The following is a 12,195-nucleotide window of genomic DNA, read 5'->3' as shown; positions in this document are numbered from 1 at the left end:
CATTGGTGTGGTGGTGTTGTATCCAATCTTTAAGTAGCGATCCTCTTAAAACCGTTAAAACGGAAGGCGACTTCCGTTTACCCTTAAACGGATGTTGACATCCGTTGACGGATTCCCACATCCGTTTAAGGGTTTTCTAAATTATTTTAGATTATGTTTTTGTTAGTTTTATTTTTTAAGATTTATTTTGATTAGTTTTATTTTTTAAAATTTGTTTTTATTAGTTTCATTTTTTAGGATTTGTTTTTATTAGTTTTATTTCTTTAAGATTTATATTTTAACATTTGTTTTTATTAGTTTTATTTTTTAGGATTTGTTTTTATTAGATTTTTATTTTATTAGTTTTATTTTTTAAGATTTGTTTTTATTAGTTTACTTTTTATATTAATTTTCAGATATTTTAATAATGAAATTTATATGTTTTGATGTATTATTTTTAAATATATTTTTAACTTATAAATGGGAGAGTAAGAGTTGCAGAGAGCGTTCCGAGGAGGAGCGTTTCAAAAGCTTTGGTGGGAGTGGGGGTGGGAATACGAAGGAGAGGAATCTGAGTCTGTATGTTTTGACTGAAGCAGACGGTAAAAGAGTAGGTTAACTTTAATAAATAGGGGTAAAACGGTAAAAAAAACATAAAGGTTAATTCTGTAGGAGTTGGAATTGGGGAGGTACAAGGAGTAACTCCCATGAATGATTGGGTGTGTTTACTATAAAAAAGAAGTGGAGAAAAAGTCTATGAAGAGAATAGCACTAAGTTTTCAGTTACAACAACAAATATAACTTATTTTATGTGGTATGGTTTTATTTCTTCTATTTCTTCATCTTTTATTATTTAAAATCTAAATTAAGATATTAACATTTCTTTATACACAACTACTCTGCTAATATTTCAGGGTTTAACACTTAAATTAAAAACTTATTTCACTAAGTGCGAATTTGAGATAGTGGCAAAAGTTAGTAAAGTACTTTTTTATAACAAAAAGAATCATCAAATTTCATGAAAGATATAAATTTGAATTTAAAATCTTAAAATTAACAAGTTCGTAGTTGGTTATTTTAATGTGGGAGATAAAGAAAACAGAAAATCAACCTGATTTAAAAACAAATGCATTAATAATTATTGTGTATTTTTAATTTTATGAAATCTATTTAATGAAAATGAAACACGATAAGAAGGGTGAAAGTTTGGCTGTGAGCAAAGCATAATCCGAAATCAAATGAAATCACAGCAATTACAAGACCGGTTCTTAAGTAAAAACTGTTATCACTTGTCATCAGTCAAAGAGATAAACATCAAAATTTTCCTATATTATAGTGATTTAGTTACAACAACAAATTCACCGTCCTTTACATCTTAAACCTTCATTACACTCTTTCATTCCTTACACACACACATATATATATATACATATAGAGCATTACAAAGAACAGTGCTCATTCCACCTTTTGGTCACTGCCTTGCAGTATTGATAATCACTGTTAGGCAGCATTTGATTGTGAGATTTTAAGGAAAAAAAAAGATTGTATTAATCTATGCATGAGAGTTTTGATATAGAGAAAGAAGTAGTGACATCCTTGATTCTGAACCATAAATGACAAAAAGTTTGAACCTGGCAGACTTTCCGGGAGCATTTGACTTTGTAGCTTCTACTTACTGCTCTTCCCCTTCACCGGAATTTGACACTATTCCTGAACAGTTCGTTCTTTCTGTCACCAAGTTCCGCAAAAGGTTACACTACTGTACCAGAAATTATCATCCATGATACGTTTTTCTTATTATTATCATTATGTTATTGTGTTGATTAGTATTATTCTGATTGATCAGCTCAGTAAGCATATATGTAGAACTTAACGTGTTTCAATATTTTGGTTTCTTTCCCCGTTGATATTAAGCATTCTAAACTTTTACTTGTTCTCATCTTCTTCCGTCATTGTCCATGCCAATAATGGTGCTCACTTGTTTTAAACAGAGTTTATCATGGCACCGACCGAACCGGAGATCGCCGATTCACACACTGCCAATTCCCCCTTCAATATTGACGCAACCGAGGTCAGTTATTCTTGGTCGATCAGGTTTAGTTTCGGTTTAATAATAATAAAAATTTGAATGGGTTCTCTGCATGAATATTTCGTTTTCACAACTGAAATTGTGAAATAATGCACATACCAATCAGAATTCTTTTGTTGAATGGAAAAAGAGTTGTAAGCTAAATTTGTTGTTTTATTTATTTATAATGTGACTTCTTTCTTTCTTTCTTTTAAAAAAAAAAGCATGTGGCAGGAGAAAATGATGGTGGCTACAGAGAGCCACCCACAAATGGTAGGGAGTCTAAAGGAGGGTGGAAACCTGCATTTATCTTGCTAGGTACTGAAAAATGATTAGTTAATTCGTAATATTCCACTTTCTACTTTTGAAAAATCAGAAATGAATGGCAACACAAGATGTTTTGATTTGACATTGTACTGAATGCAGCGAATCAAGCATTGGCCACACTAGCTTTCTTTGGAGTTGGAGTAAACTTGGTTTTGTTTCTGACTCGAGTTCTTCGTCAAGACGTTGCTGATGCTGCTAATAATGTGAGCAAGTGGACCGGAACCGTTTACATATTCTCACTAATTGGAGCTTTTCTCAGTGATTCTTACTGGGGCCGATATTTAACCTGCTCAATCTTTCAGATCATTTTCATTGTGGTACTGCATTGTATTGAATTCATCTTACATCTTACTATTATAACACTTTTTTGCCATTACCAACAAATGAATAATACTGTAAAATTCTGAATATGCGTGTTGAACATGAACAGGGATTGGGGATGTTGTCCCTGACTTCTTGGCGATATTTAATCAAACCAGCTGGTTGTGGCAGTGAAATAACAAAATGCAGGGAACCATCAGCAGTGGGTGTGGGCGTATTCTACTTATCCATATATCTAGTGGCATTTGGATATGGAGGGCACCAACCCACCTTGGCAACCTTTGGCGCAGATCAATTCGATGAGAAGAAGAAAAACCAAAAGCAAAATAGAGATGCTTACTTCGGTTATTTTTACTTTGCCCTCAACGTCGGATGTTTGTTCTCCAACACTGTATTAGTATACTTTGAGGATACAGGGATGTGGACACTAGGTTTCTTGATATCATTGGGTTCAGCTATTATTGCTTTTCTTTTATACTTGGCAGGATATAAAAAATATAGATATGTAAAGGCATATGGGAATCCGGTGATAAGGGTAGTTCAGGTGTTTGTGGCTGCTTTTAAAAAGTGTAAGGTTCAAGCAAGCAATGAAGAGCAACTTTATGAGGTTGATGGTCCAGAATCTGCCATAAAAGGCAGTAGAAAGATTATGCACAGCAACGATTTCAGGTAACAGAAGAAATATGTGATCGAGTAACACAACCGACTATTTTTATTGTATTCATTTCAGAACTTGGTTGTGTGGAATTGAAACTTACATCCTTGGCTCATGTTTTTTGATGTTGAGCAGATTCATGGACAAGGCAGCAACGATAACGGAGAAAGATAGAAATGATCTGAAGAATCACTGGCGGCTTTGTACTATAACTCAAGTTGAAGAAGCCAAGTGTGTGATGAGAATGCTACCAGTTTGGCTATGTACTATAATTTATTCGGTTGTGTTTACACAAATGGCTTCTCTTTTTGTGGAGCAAGGAGATGTGATGAACAACAAGGTTGGAAAATTTCACTTGCCAGCAGCCACCATGTCAGTGTTTGATATCTGCAGTGTCCTTTTATGCACTGGACTTTATCGCTATGTCTTAATTCCTCTGGTTGCAAAACTCTGTGGCTTTCCTCGGGGAATAACTGAACTCCAAAGAATGGGAATTGGTCTAATTATTGGAATGCTGTCTATGGTTGCAGCTGGTGTCACAGAGTTTGCAAGGCTCAAGCAAGTTATACCTGGGCAAAAGGCTAGTTCTTTGAGTATACTCTGGCAAATCCCACAGTATGTTCTAGTTGGTGCTTCAGAAGTCTTCATGTATGTGGGTCAGTTGGAGTTTTTTAACGGGCAAGCCCCAGATGGCATAAAAAGCTTTGGGAGCTCACTTTGCATGGCCTCAATTTCCCTTGGAAACTATGTGAGTAGCATGCTGGTGTACATGGTCATGGCAGTCACTGCAAGAGGTGAGAACCCAGGATGGATTCCCAATGACTTGAACGTGGGGCACATGGATAGGTTTTTCTTCCTCGTTGCAATACTAGCTGCTCTTGACTTCGTGCTGTATTTATTATGTGCTCGCTGGTACAAGAACATCCAGATTGAAGAAGAAGGTGACAAGAAAAACCTAGAGGACCAGGAAAATATTAGTATAGTTTGATTAAGTTCTTCGTTTTCATTTTTTTTTCTACGCATTTGTTTATCTAGGTAATTTTAATAAGGCTTTTCAAGGATGATCCCTTAGAGTGACACAAAGCATGACCATCTAAATTTGGGTGAGAATTCACAAAATATAGGTGGAATGAGTGCTTTCTTGATAACATTACAGCTTTGGTTTGGAAAGTTGATATTTAGCATTTATATTTGAGCTACAATATGAACCACTGAAAATGTTTCATAGAATATAAATCAACATAGTAAGCATTCTTTGTTTCTATGTAATGGTTCTGAAGCCAGTCCACACGTGAGAGAGGATCAAACTATAAATTCCCAAGTCATTTTTCAACTCCTCTTAACAATGCATCATTCTGACACCATTCTTTATGGTGTGAAGAATGTCACATTCACAACTTGTCGAAAATTTACATCCCTACACAACCGACACAAATCACGTGGTTATCCAGTCGGATAAAACATAAAGAAGCTAATGAGATGCATTTACATATTTTACAGATAAAAATAAACCATGTTGAGGCATTTTCTTTTTGAAAGAGTCTGCCAAAGACTTGTGTGTGTGGTGTATATATGCAGCATAAATTTTCTAACAAGAAAACTGGAATTCATCCAAATTTGAACTCCAGAAACGAGGAGACGAGTATATGTTTCTTGAATACTACAAATTCTCTCTAGAAACAGTGGCATGCTGTTGTTTTGCAGTGCATGGTGCCTCAGCAAGTCCGTGAAAAAGGGGGGCAACATCTTCTGCCATAGTCTTCAAAAGCGTTTTGCATTCTGTTCAAACAATTTACAATGTATTAAACAGCATAACATAAATTTGCACCCCAATGCAGTTGAATAGGTTATCTAACTAAAATCAACACTACAAAGAATTATTTCATGAGAAATTAGGAAAATGGACTAAACTTGCTTGATTTGAACTTGCCAGATGATTCTCAAACAATTAGTTATGTAAAAATGTAGTGTAGAATATTAATTAGTCTAGCTCAACTGAAAGGTCCTAGAAGGGACATCTTTATGAAATTTCATTTCCATTATTAAGAAAGAAGAAATGGCATTCTAGATACGCATCCACAGACACAGAGGGTTATTTGAATACTTTCAAGTGCAAAATCTTTCACAAGAGTTATTTTTAGAACCTACTTTTTAATTTAAGAACCCAAATGAAAAAATAATTTAGTGATCCATTCGGAAAATACTTACTAATTTAACATTTATCATTACATCCCATGTCTAGTATCATCTCTTTTCCATCACATTTTAACATCTTAAACATAACTGTCTTCAATAATTTCATCAAACAAAAGAAGTGCAGAAAATGGTGAACCTGATATTTTACTGAAATTAAGCAAAGACAAAGAAGCCAGAGCCTTGAGCTCAAGTTCTCCATTTTCCAAGATTCCTTTCAACTGAGAGATGATGGATGAAAAGGTGGGAAGAGGCAATCCAGCACCAAATAGTGTAGATAGTGAAGAACTCAACCATGTCACAGTTATTAGACACGCCCTCACCAAATCTAGGTGCTTACAATCTAAACATATCGATAAGCTCTTCAAAAATGGGCCTTCTCCATCACCAATCAACGACTCTAACAGCTTCTTCAGCAACTCTTCAACCCTTTTGTCTTCATCTTCCTATAATTTTCATTGATTTATCAGCCAAGATACATTCAGTAACTCATTCAAGCTACAAAAAGTTCATCAACACACTGAACTGGGGACTAAATAGTGTAAAGTGTAACGTAACATCTTGCATTTTCTATGTTCTTGAGTTTCAATAGAATTTTTTAGGGAAAATGACAAGGCATACTAATTTTGTCGTTCATATGTTAAAGGCATACTAATTGGAAAATAAATATTTTACTTTCTTCTCTAACTATGTGTATCATTAAGCACATGCTAAGAGATTGAATCTGGTATACACAGGAATAAACAATGTTTTGTCTTACCGATGAAATGGTTACTTCTATGCCATCATGATTATAACCTGCTTGTTTTAAGGTGCTAGTCTTGGTCGGTATCTTTCCGGTAGAAGAAAAATGGCCACACAAGATTAGAAGTGCTCTGCAACACTTTTCTCGGGCCATCTCATCTTTTAAGCTGCTATCAAGTGCCTCTGCAATGGCATTCACAGCCACCTCTCTGTATGCACTAAACTTTTGTGGCTCAACCTGCAGTGCAAATTTGCTCTAGTCTATAAATTTGCAAGGCAGAAGCTGATTTTCATTTATCACTTAATTTAAGAAAAGATTATGTACAAAAGAGTTCAGAAGAGGGCTAAATATTGGAGGGAACTTTGAAGGCATTTGGTCTGTCAATACTGTATAGATAATTCCAGAGAAACAAAGGTTGATAGTGAAGCAAAATGCATGATTTAGGGCTAGGTTAGGATTGCATATTCCAAGTGATGGTAAGCACATTGAATAAGAAGAGAGTAAGCATGAATATTCCAAAGTGTTTGTTCTATTACCAACATCTGACTTTATTTATATCTTTCCTACAAAAGATATAGAGATGTTCCAATGCAGCAGCATCCCTTAAATGCATCAATACACATGGATTGGAAAGTTTCCAGACAAAAATTATACGTTACAAGTGAAAATAGGTAATCATTTTATATGTAAATGCACAATTTACAGAGCATGCCATTATCAACTACAATTATATATGTCAAGATTTAGAGGCAGGAGACTAAATACTAAAACTGAAACTCTTCATTACTTTTCCTAATCTAATTTCTACAATGATTTCAATACAAAAGTTGTATTGAAATAAGGGGAGTTTTGACAAGTAGAGGATGCACTTTAGAGGGTAAAGTTCATAGAGTTATAAACCTTTGGTTGGAAATTCAGCTGTTAAGATTTAGTCACTGTGATAAAATACAAGTTAAAAAAATAAAATTAAATCATTGATTTTTCAGTGGGGTACTATTCATGTTAAACCAGCTGAGATATTTTCTAATGATTGCACAAGAAAATAGACATGAAAGGATTAAACTAGAAACACTGGAGTAACTTTTTCAACTTTACTTGAGCATACCAGCAGATCAAAGTGTAACAAAAGGACTGCAATTAGGGGCTTTTCAATTGGAGAAGAATTCTCGAGATACATGAGCAGAATATGCATTATATAAAATACTTTTTCACCCGCCAAGCCACTCATGAATGCAGTAACATCCTTTCTCCTACAAAAAAGTAATCGAGTAATTAAAATTTCAAGGATAGTAGATATCAAATGTCCTTAAACATTTCTTCTGGAAATTTACAACATCTGGAATATGCAGATAAATAACCAGCCAAAATGATCCTATTAGCTGTCAAAACCATAATAGAACCCTTTTGTTAACTATTATTCTTATTCTTATTCAAGTGGTTTAAATTATTCATCCCAGTTGTCTTCAGTCTTTTGAACCACTTCTAGCAAAAAATATTGCTTACCTTTAGCACAATTTGTTCGAAGTTTATTATCAGTTAACTTCTCAACACAAATGATATTAGGTGTTATAAATCCAATTTTAGACCTTCGTTCTTAAACACTTTTAACGTATTCTCTCTTTTTTTTTTCAAACGAGGTTATATCCACTCCTCAAATAAACAAGTTCATAAGTTTTAACGCTCATTTCCTCTCAGTTAATGTCTCAACAAACTTTGGCCATTTAAGATTGCTGCAAACTATTTTTGCTGTAATTCAGATAAGTTTAGACAAAAGGAATGGAAGTTTCTATCACCGGAATGGTAGACAATTACATCAAAATATGTAATTGAATATACAAAATTGATAAGGTTCACCTCTTCATTGATAAAAGTTCAGTAAGGAATAGTATTGCATTTGTTGTTGGGGTAACCTCCTTGCTGTGAAGAAGCTCGAGAAGACAGTTTCTGTTAACATTCCTTGCTATCTTATATATGCAACCAGAGTCTACTTGAATACAATTTAGCAAGAGTGACACCACTTGTGATTTTTCTTCCACATTTCCCTGTTCAAACCTTCTAAAAAGAAATGGAAGAAATCCTAAAGACATGAGATGCTTAACATAAGTTGATTTCTCCTCTTCTTTCAGAGAGGAGAAAAGACTCTCTAACTTGAAAACAGCACCCTCATCCCCTTCTTTCAACTTGAGATCCTCTGAATTATCCACTCTTTTGGAAGCAAGACCAAGAAGGCAATCAAAACGTTCTGACCTCCAATTATCAATCAAACGCTTCAAAATAAGGTTGGTAAATGGAATGGCCATGCATTTCAAGGCAATTCCTGTTACCGGGCATGTTCTATTTCCCTTTTCAAACCATTCTTTGATGGCCTCTCTTTCAAAGGTTTGACCTGTCTCTAAGGTTACCGGTTCCTCAAAGATATTTCCAGTTAGAGAACAAATAAATTCCCGTGGAGTGCTTGGAAAATCTGATCCTGCACCAATATTTTCATGTACAATCCAATATTTAATAGAATATGCTATCTGAAGGAAGGTACATCAGTCAAACATGTGATTTTTCTCACCTTGAAGAGCATAACTTGTCTTATTTGGCTGCACGTGAAAGATTAAAAATTATAGAAGGAGATCAGATGTATGAAGTCACAAACACTACATAGACAGTGAAACAGTAGTAAGACTGAAAGAATATGCTTCACATTTCTAAAACAAATGTTTCACCTTTTTAAGACCAAGTTCATTTGCTTTCTCGTATGGTAGGGCAACAACAATGTTTGCTTCTTCTGCAGCTGCCATTGAATTTCCTTTGTGCTGTCACATGTCAATGATAATATAACGTAAGTGAGATGTAAAGCAAAAATAGAAACACGTATGTTAATGCCATTCAAAGCATAAAACAGTTTTTGTAAATTATATGAATCAAAATCTACAAAGTAACGGTTTCAAACAAAAGGACCAATGATACAATTTCAGATTTTGCATATCAGATACTGAAGAGGACTCGAGGTAATGTGGTAAAAGAGTAATCTACTACAGTGATGCAGATCAAAGGATGAGATGAAAATAGGAGAGGGAGAACTACCTAAAAGAATTTATGGTAAAATTGTATTTAGTTAAGGAACAACAAATGAATCAACTGGTTAACCATGTTCAAAGAATAAATAATATACGGAAAACAGAAATATCTTACAGGCTTGATTGTATCAATAGCTACACCTTGAGAGAAACCTTCAATATCTTGATCTGTAAATTTAACAGTTTCAGACTCATATGTTAATGTATGTTCAACAAATGTTGAACCATAAGAGCCTTTCATGCTGTTGTCTTGGTTACCATCATCCTTAACACCTTTGACTTGGTAAACTCCTGGTCTTCTAAAGCTACCAAACATAGAATCATACAGTTTCTTGCTGACCATTGGCTGTGGTGAGAATGGGTCAATGGAGCTAGCAGACTCAAAAGAGTGACTAAGTGAACTTCCCTCTTGACTTCTTGAGACAGAAACTGATGGAATGCCAATTGAAGGAACTGTTGGAGATTCCACTCCTTCAGTAAGCCAATCTTTGTAATATACAGAAAACATATGAGTTCCGGAATCCAAATGCTCATTATACACCTCTTGAAGAAGTTTTAGTCTTCTTGTTTTGTTTGGTGTGTCTACTAGAACTCCTTCTTCCTTCTTGTACCATGCCTTCAAATGAGAAAGTTGTGGAGAAAATAGACGCTTCCATAGTTCAGGCAACAACATAGTCCGTGCCTGAAAGGGTGAATCACAAAACACTTGCAAGAGATGCTTTGCTGACACCTTATTTTTTTTCTGCATCATGTAGACCACACTGAGGTAAAGATGAGCACATGCTGACAACTTATAATTCGGAATCCCACACGTACACTCGTATTTCAAATCATTTAAACCCAAACCTGTAATAATACTAAGCTGCATCGTTGTTCTTTTCAGATGCATGGCAGATACAGGTTCTTCCACGGATTGTTCAATGGCCTCAATTGCTTGCTCAAGACTTCTTATGACTTTGGTCTGAGTAATTTTCTCTTCTTTCAATTCACGAAAATTCAAGGAGGAGAAACATCTGTGATGCAATGTAGACCGAAAATCTTCATCCTTTGGAAAACGATTTATATACCCATTTAGAATGGAAACTACGGCTCGAACAGCTACTTCGTCAAGGGCAAGACTAGAAGCTACTTGCACGGCAAGATTTCTACTTTTGTTCCTGCTGATGTATTCAAAGCTCTTCTGGGGATTTATTTTCTTTCCAGTTTCGCTCGAATGTCTACGTATGTTCATGCTGGAACTTCTGCTTTGCTCCTTTGCATCCTTGACAGGCTTTTCCACCCAGTTTCTGTCCTCCACGAGTTCATAGAGATTCTTTTCTTTGCCTCCTTTTGCAGACACTTCTTTTGAATAAGTATCTTCATATCTGCTAGCTTCTTGTTCAATCACCTCCGTGATTTCATCCGTTGGAATGTATTCTGACGAATTGGTATGAACTTCTTCACCTGAATCAGTATCTCGAGAAGAGTTCTTCTGGGCTTCAACCGCCAACCGTTCATCCACTTCTCCTCTCAAAATAAAATTATCCCTTGATCTTCGGTTCTTTGCAGTGTGAGTGTCGGTTTTCAGCTGCCCACTTGTAATCTGATATCTTGAGGCATCAGACTTTTGTCTCTGCGGTCGAATTCTTTCACTTGATACAGAAAGTCTACCTTCCATAGAGTAAAGAGGTTCACTTGAAGCACCATAGTGGAAGGAGGATCTAGACCTTGGCACTCTTCTGATTCCTTTGAACCCGTCTTCTGCAAGAAGCTCTTCCAAAGATGAAGCCATTTATGTATGCCCTCTCCGTCACTATTAGAGGTAAGAATCAGAAACATTCAAAGTGAAGCGTACTAATCAACTAGAAAACCAGAAGGAACTGAAAAAGAATAATCAGAACAACCATCAAACATTTAAACATGCATGTAAAGCAATAACATGTTACCTGAGTTTTCTCTCTTTCCTGTTATTTCCCTTTGTTGATTTTGGTTTTAAACAGCTTAAGTATCAGACTTTTTCAACAAGCATCACCAGCTGAACGAATGAGCCTAACACCATTGGTTCTTGTCATATTAAAACCGGCTATGCATACAAAGTTCAAAAGAATAGACAAATATGAACGAATACGAACAAATTAAGGAGAATGACAGAGATGTTGACTGGTGAAAGGCCATGAATATGAAATATATATATATATATATATATATATATATATATATATATATATATATATATATATACATGGACATTAAGAGTTCAAACAAGTTGATTTATTAAAAACAACGTAAGAAAGAACAACATTTGGCAACACGAGTCCAGCGGACAAGTGAAAGGCGACAAATGAGAGAATGAGAAGAGTTTTGAGTATCTGACATTTGAATGTTTCAATTCAAGAACGGTAGACATTGTCTTTCCTTTTACCAATGCTGGCCTTTTTGTTGCCTTGGAATCTCGTCATCATATTCTTTCATAATATTAACAAATAACTTGAGCACTATCTCCAATTGGACTGCCACATTTTTCCGGTCCCACCAAACTGCTTTTATCTTTCCAATGGGAAACATCAGTCTCACAAGAAACATGACACACCAACAAAGTACGGCTCAGTCGTCTCCCAACAATTGTCTTCTACTATCTAAAGACAAAATCCTTAGTGTTCACGAAAAGAGGAAAATCATTGTGTTAACAAAGTGTTTGAAATACACACCATATAGGAAATAATCTTTCTAAAATAAAATATATTTTAGTATGTTTTGGTTCTTGCATGAGCTTGTCTAAGTTCACTGGACAACAGACTTATTCCAGCTGCAATAACGTGACGATCGTAGCTTACTTGAAAAATGTCTATACTTTGTTTTT

The 12,195-nt window shown here is 35.2% G+C and overlaps 2 protein-coding genes across 3 annotated transcripts; one reads left to right on the top strand and one right to left on the bottom strand.

Annotated features, from left to right (window-relative positions):
- The first annotated feature begins 1,480 nt into the window (after window positions 1–1,480).
- LOC106758534 (protein NRT1/ PTR FAMILY 7.1-like) lies at window positions 1,481–4,412 on the top strand. Of its 2 annotated transcripts, none has more exons than XM_022779554.1 (6): window positions 1,481–1,729; window positions 1,971–2,050; window positions 2,272–2,365; window positions 2,474–2,577; window positions 2,805–3,364; window positions 3,486–4,412. In XM_022779554.1, the coding sequence occupies exons 2-6, from the start codon at window positions 1,979–1,981 to the stop codon at window positions 4,336–4,338; spliced, it is 1,683 nt and encodes a 560-aa protein (XP_022635275.1). In that variant the 5' UTR covers window positions 1,481–1,729; window positions 1,971–1,978; the 3' UTR covers window positions 4,339–4,412. The 2 variants fall into 2 exon arrangements, with proteins under 2 accessions (XP_022635275.1, XP_022635274.1); XM_022779553.1 differs by having other exon boundaries at window positions 2,474–2,691.
- A 298-nt stretch (window positions 4,413–4,710) lies between these two features.
- LOC106758533 (putative E3 ubiquitin-protein ligase LIN-1) lies at window positions 4,711–11,368 on the bottom strand. Its single transcript, XM_014641448.2, has 10 exons — window positions 11,282–11,368; window positions 10,800–11,148; window positions 9,472–10,730; window positions 9,003–9,092; window positions 8,849–8,876; window positions 8,143–8,758; window positions 7,394–7,538; window positions 6,277–6,525; window positions 5,683–5,989; window positions 4,711–5,129 (listed from the first exon to the last, which is right to left on the bottom strand). The coding sequence occupies exons 2-10, from the start codon at window positions 11,125–11,127 to the stop codon at window positions 5,011–5,013; spliced, it is 3,141 nt and encodes a 1,046-aa protein (XP_014496934.1). The 5' UTR covers window positions 11,128–11,148; window positions 11,282–11,368; the 3' UTR covers window positions 4,711–5,010.
- Window positions 11,369–12,195: the final 827 nt, after the last annotated feature.

This window comes from Vigna radiata, chromosome 4 (assembly GCF_000741045.1).
Source record: "Vigna radiata var. radiata cultivar VC1973A chromosome 4, Vradiata_ver6, whole genome shotgun sequence".
Classification (NCBI taxonomy): domain Eukaryota; kingdom Viridiplantae; phylum Streptophyta; class Magnoliopsida; order Fabales; family Fabaceae; genus Vigna; species Vigna radiata.
This window is presented reverse-complemented; position numbering and strand designations above follow the sequence as displayed.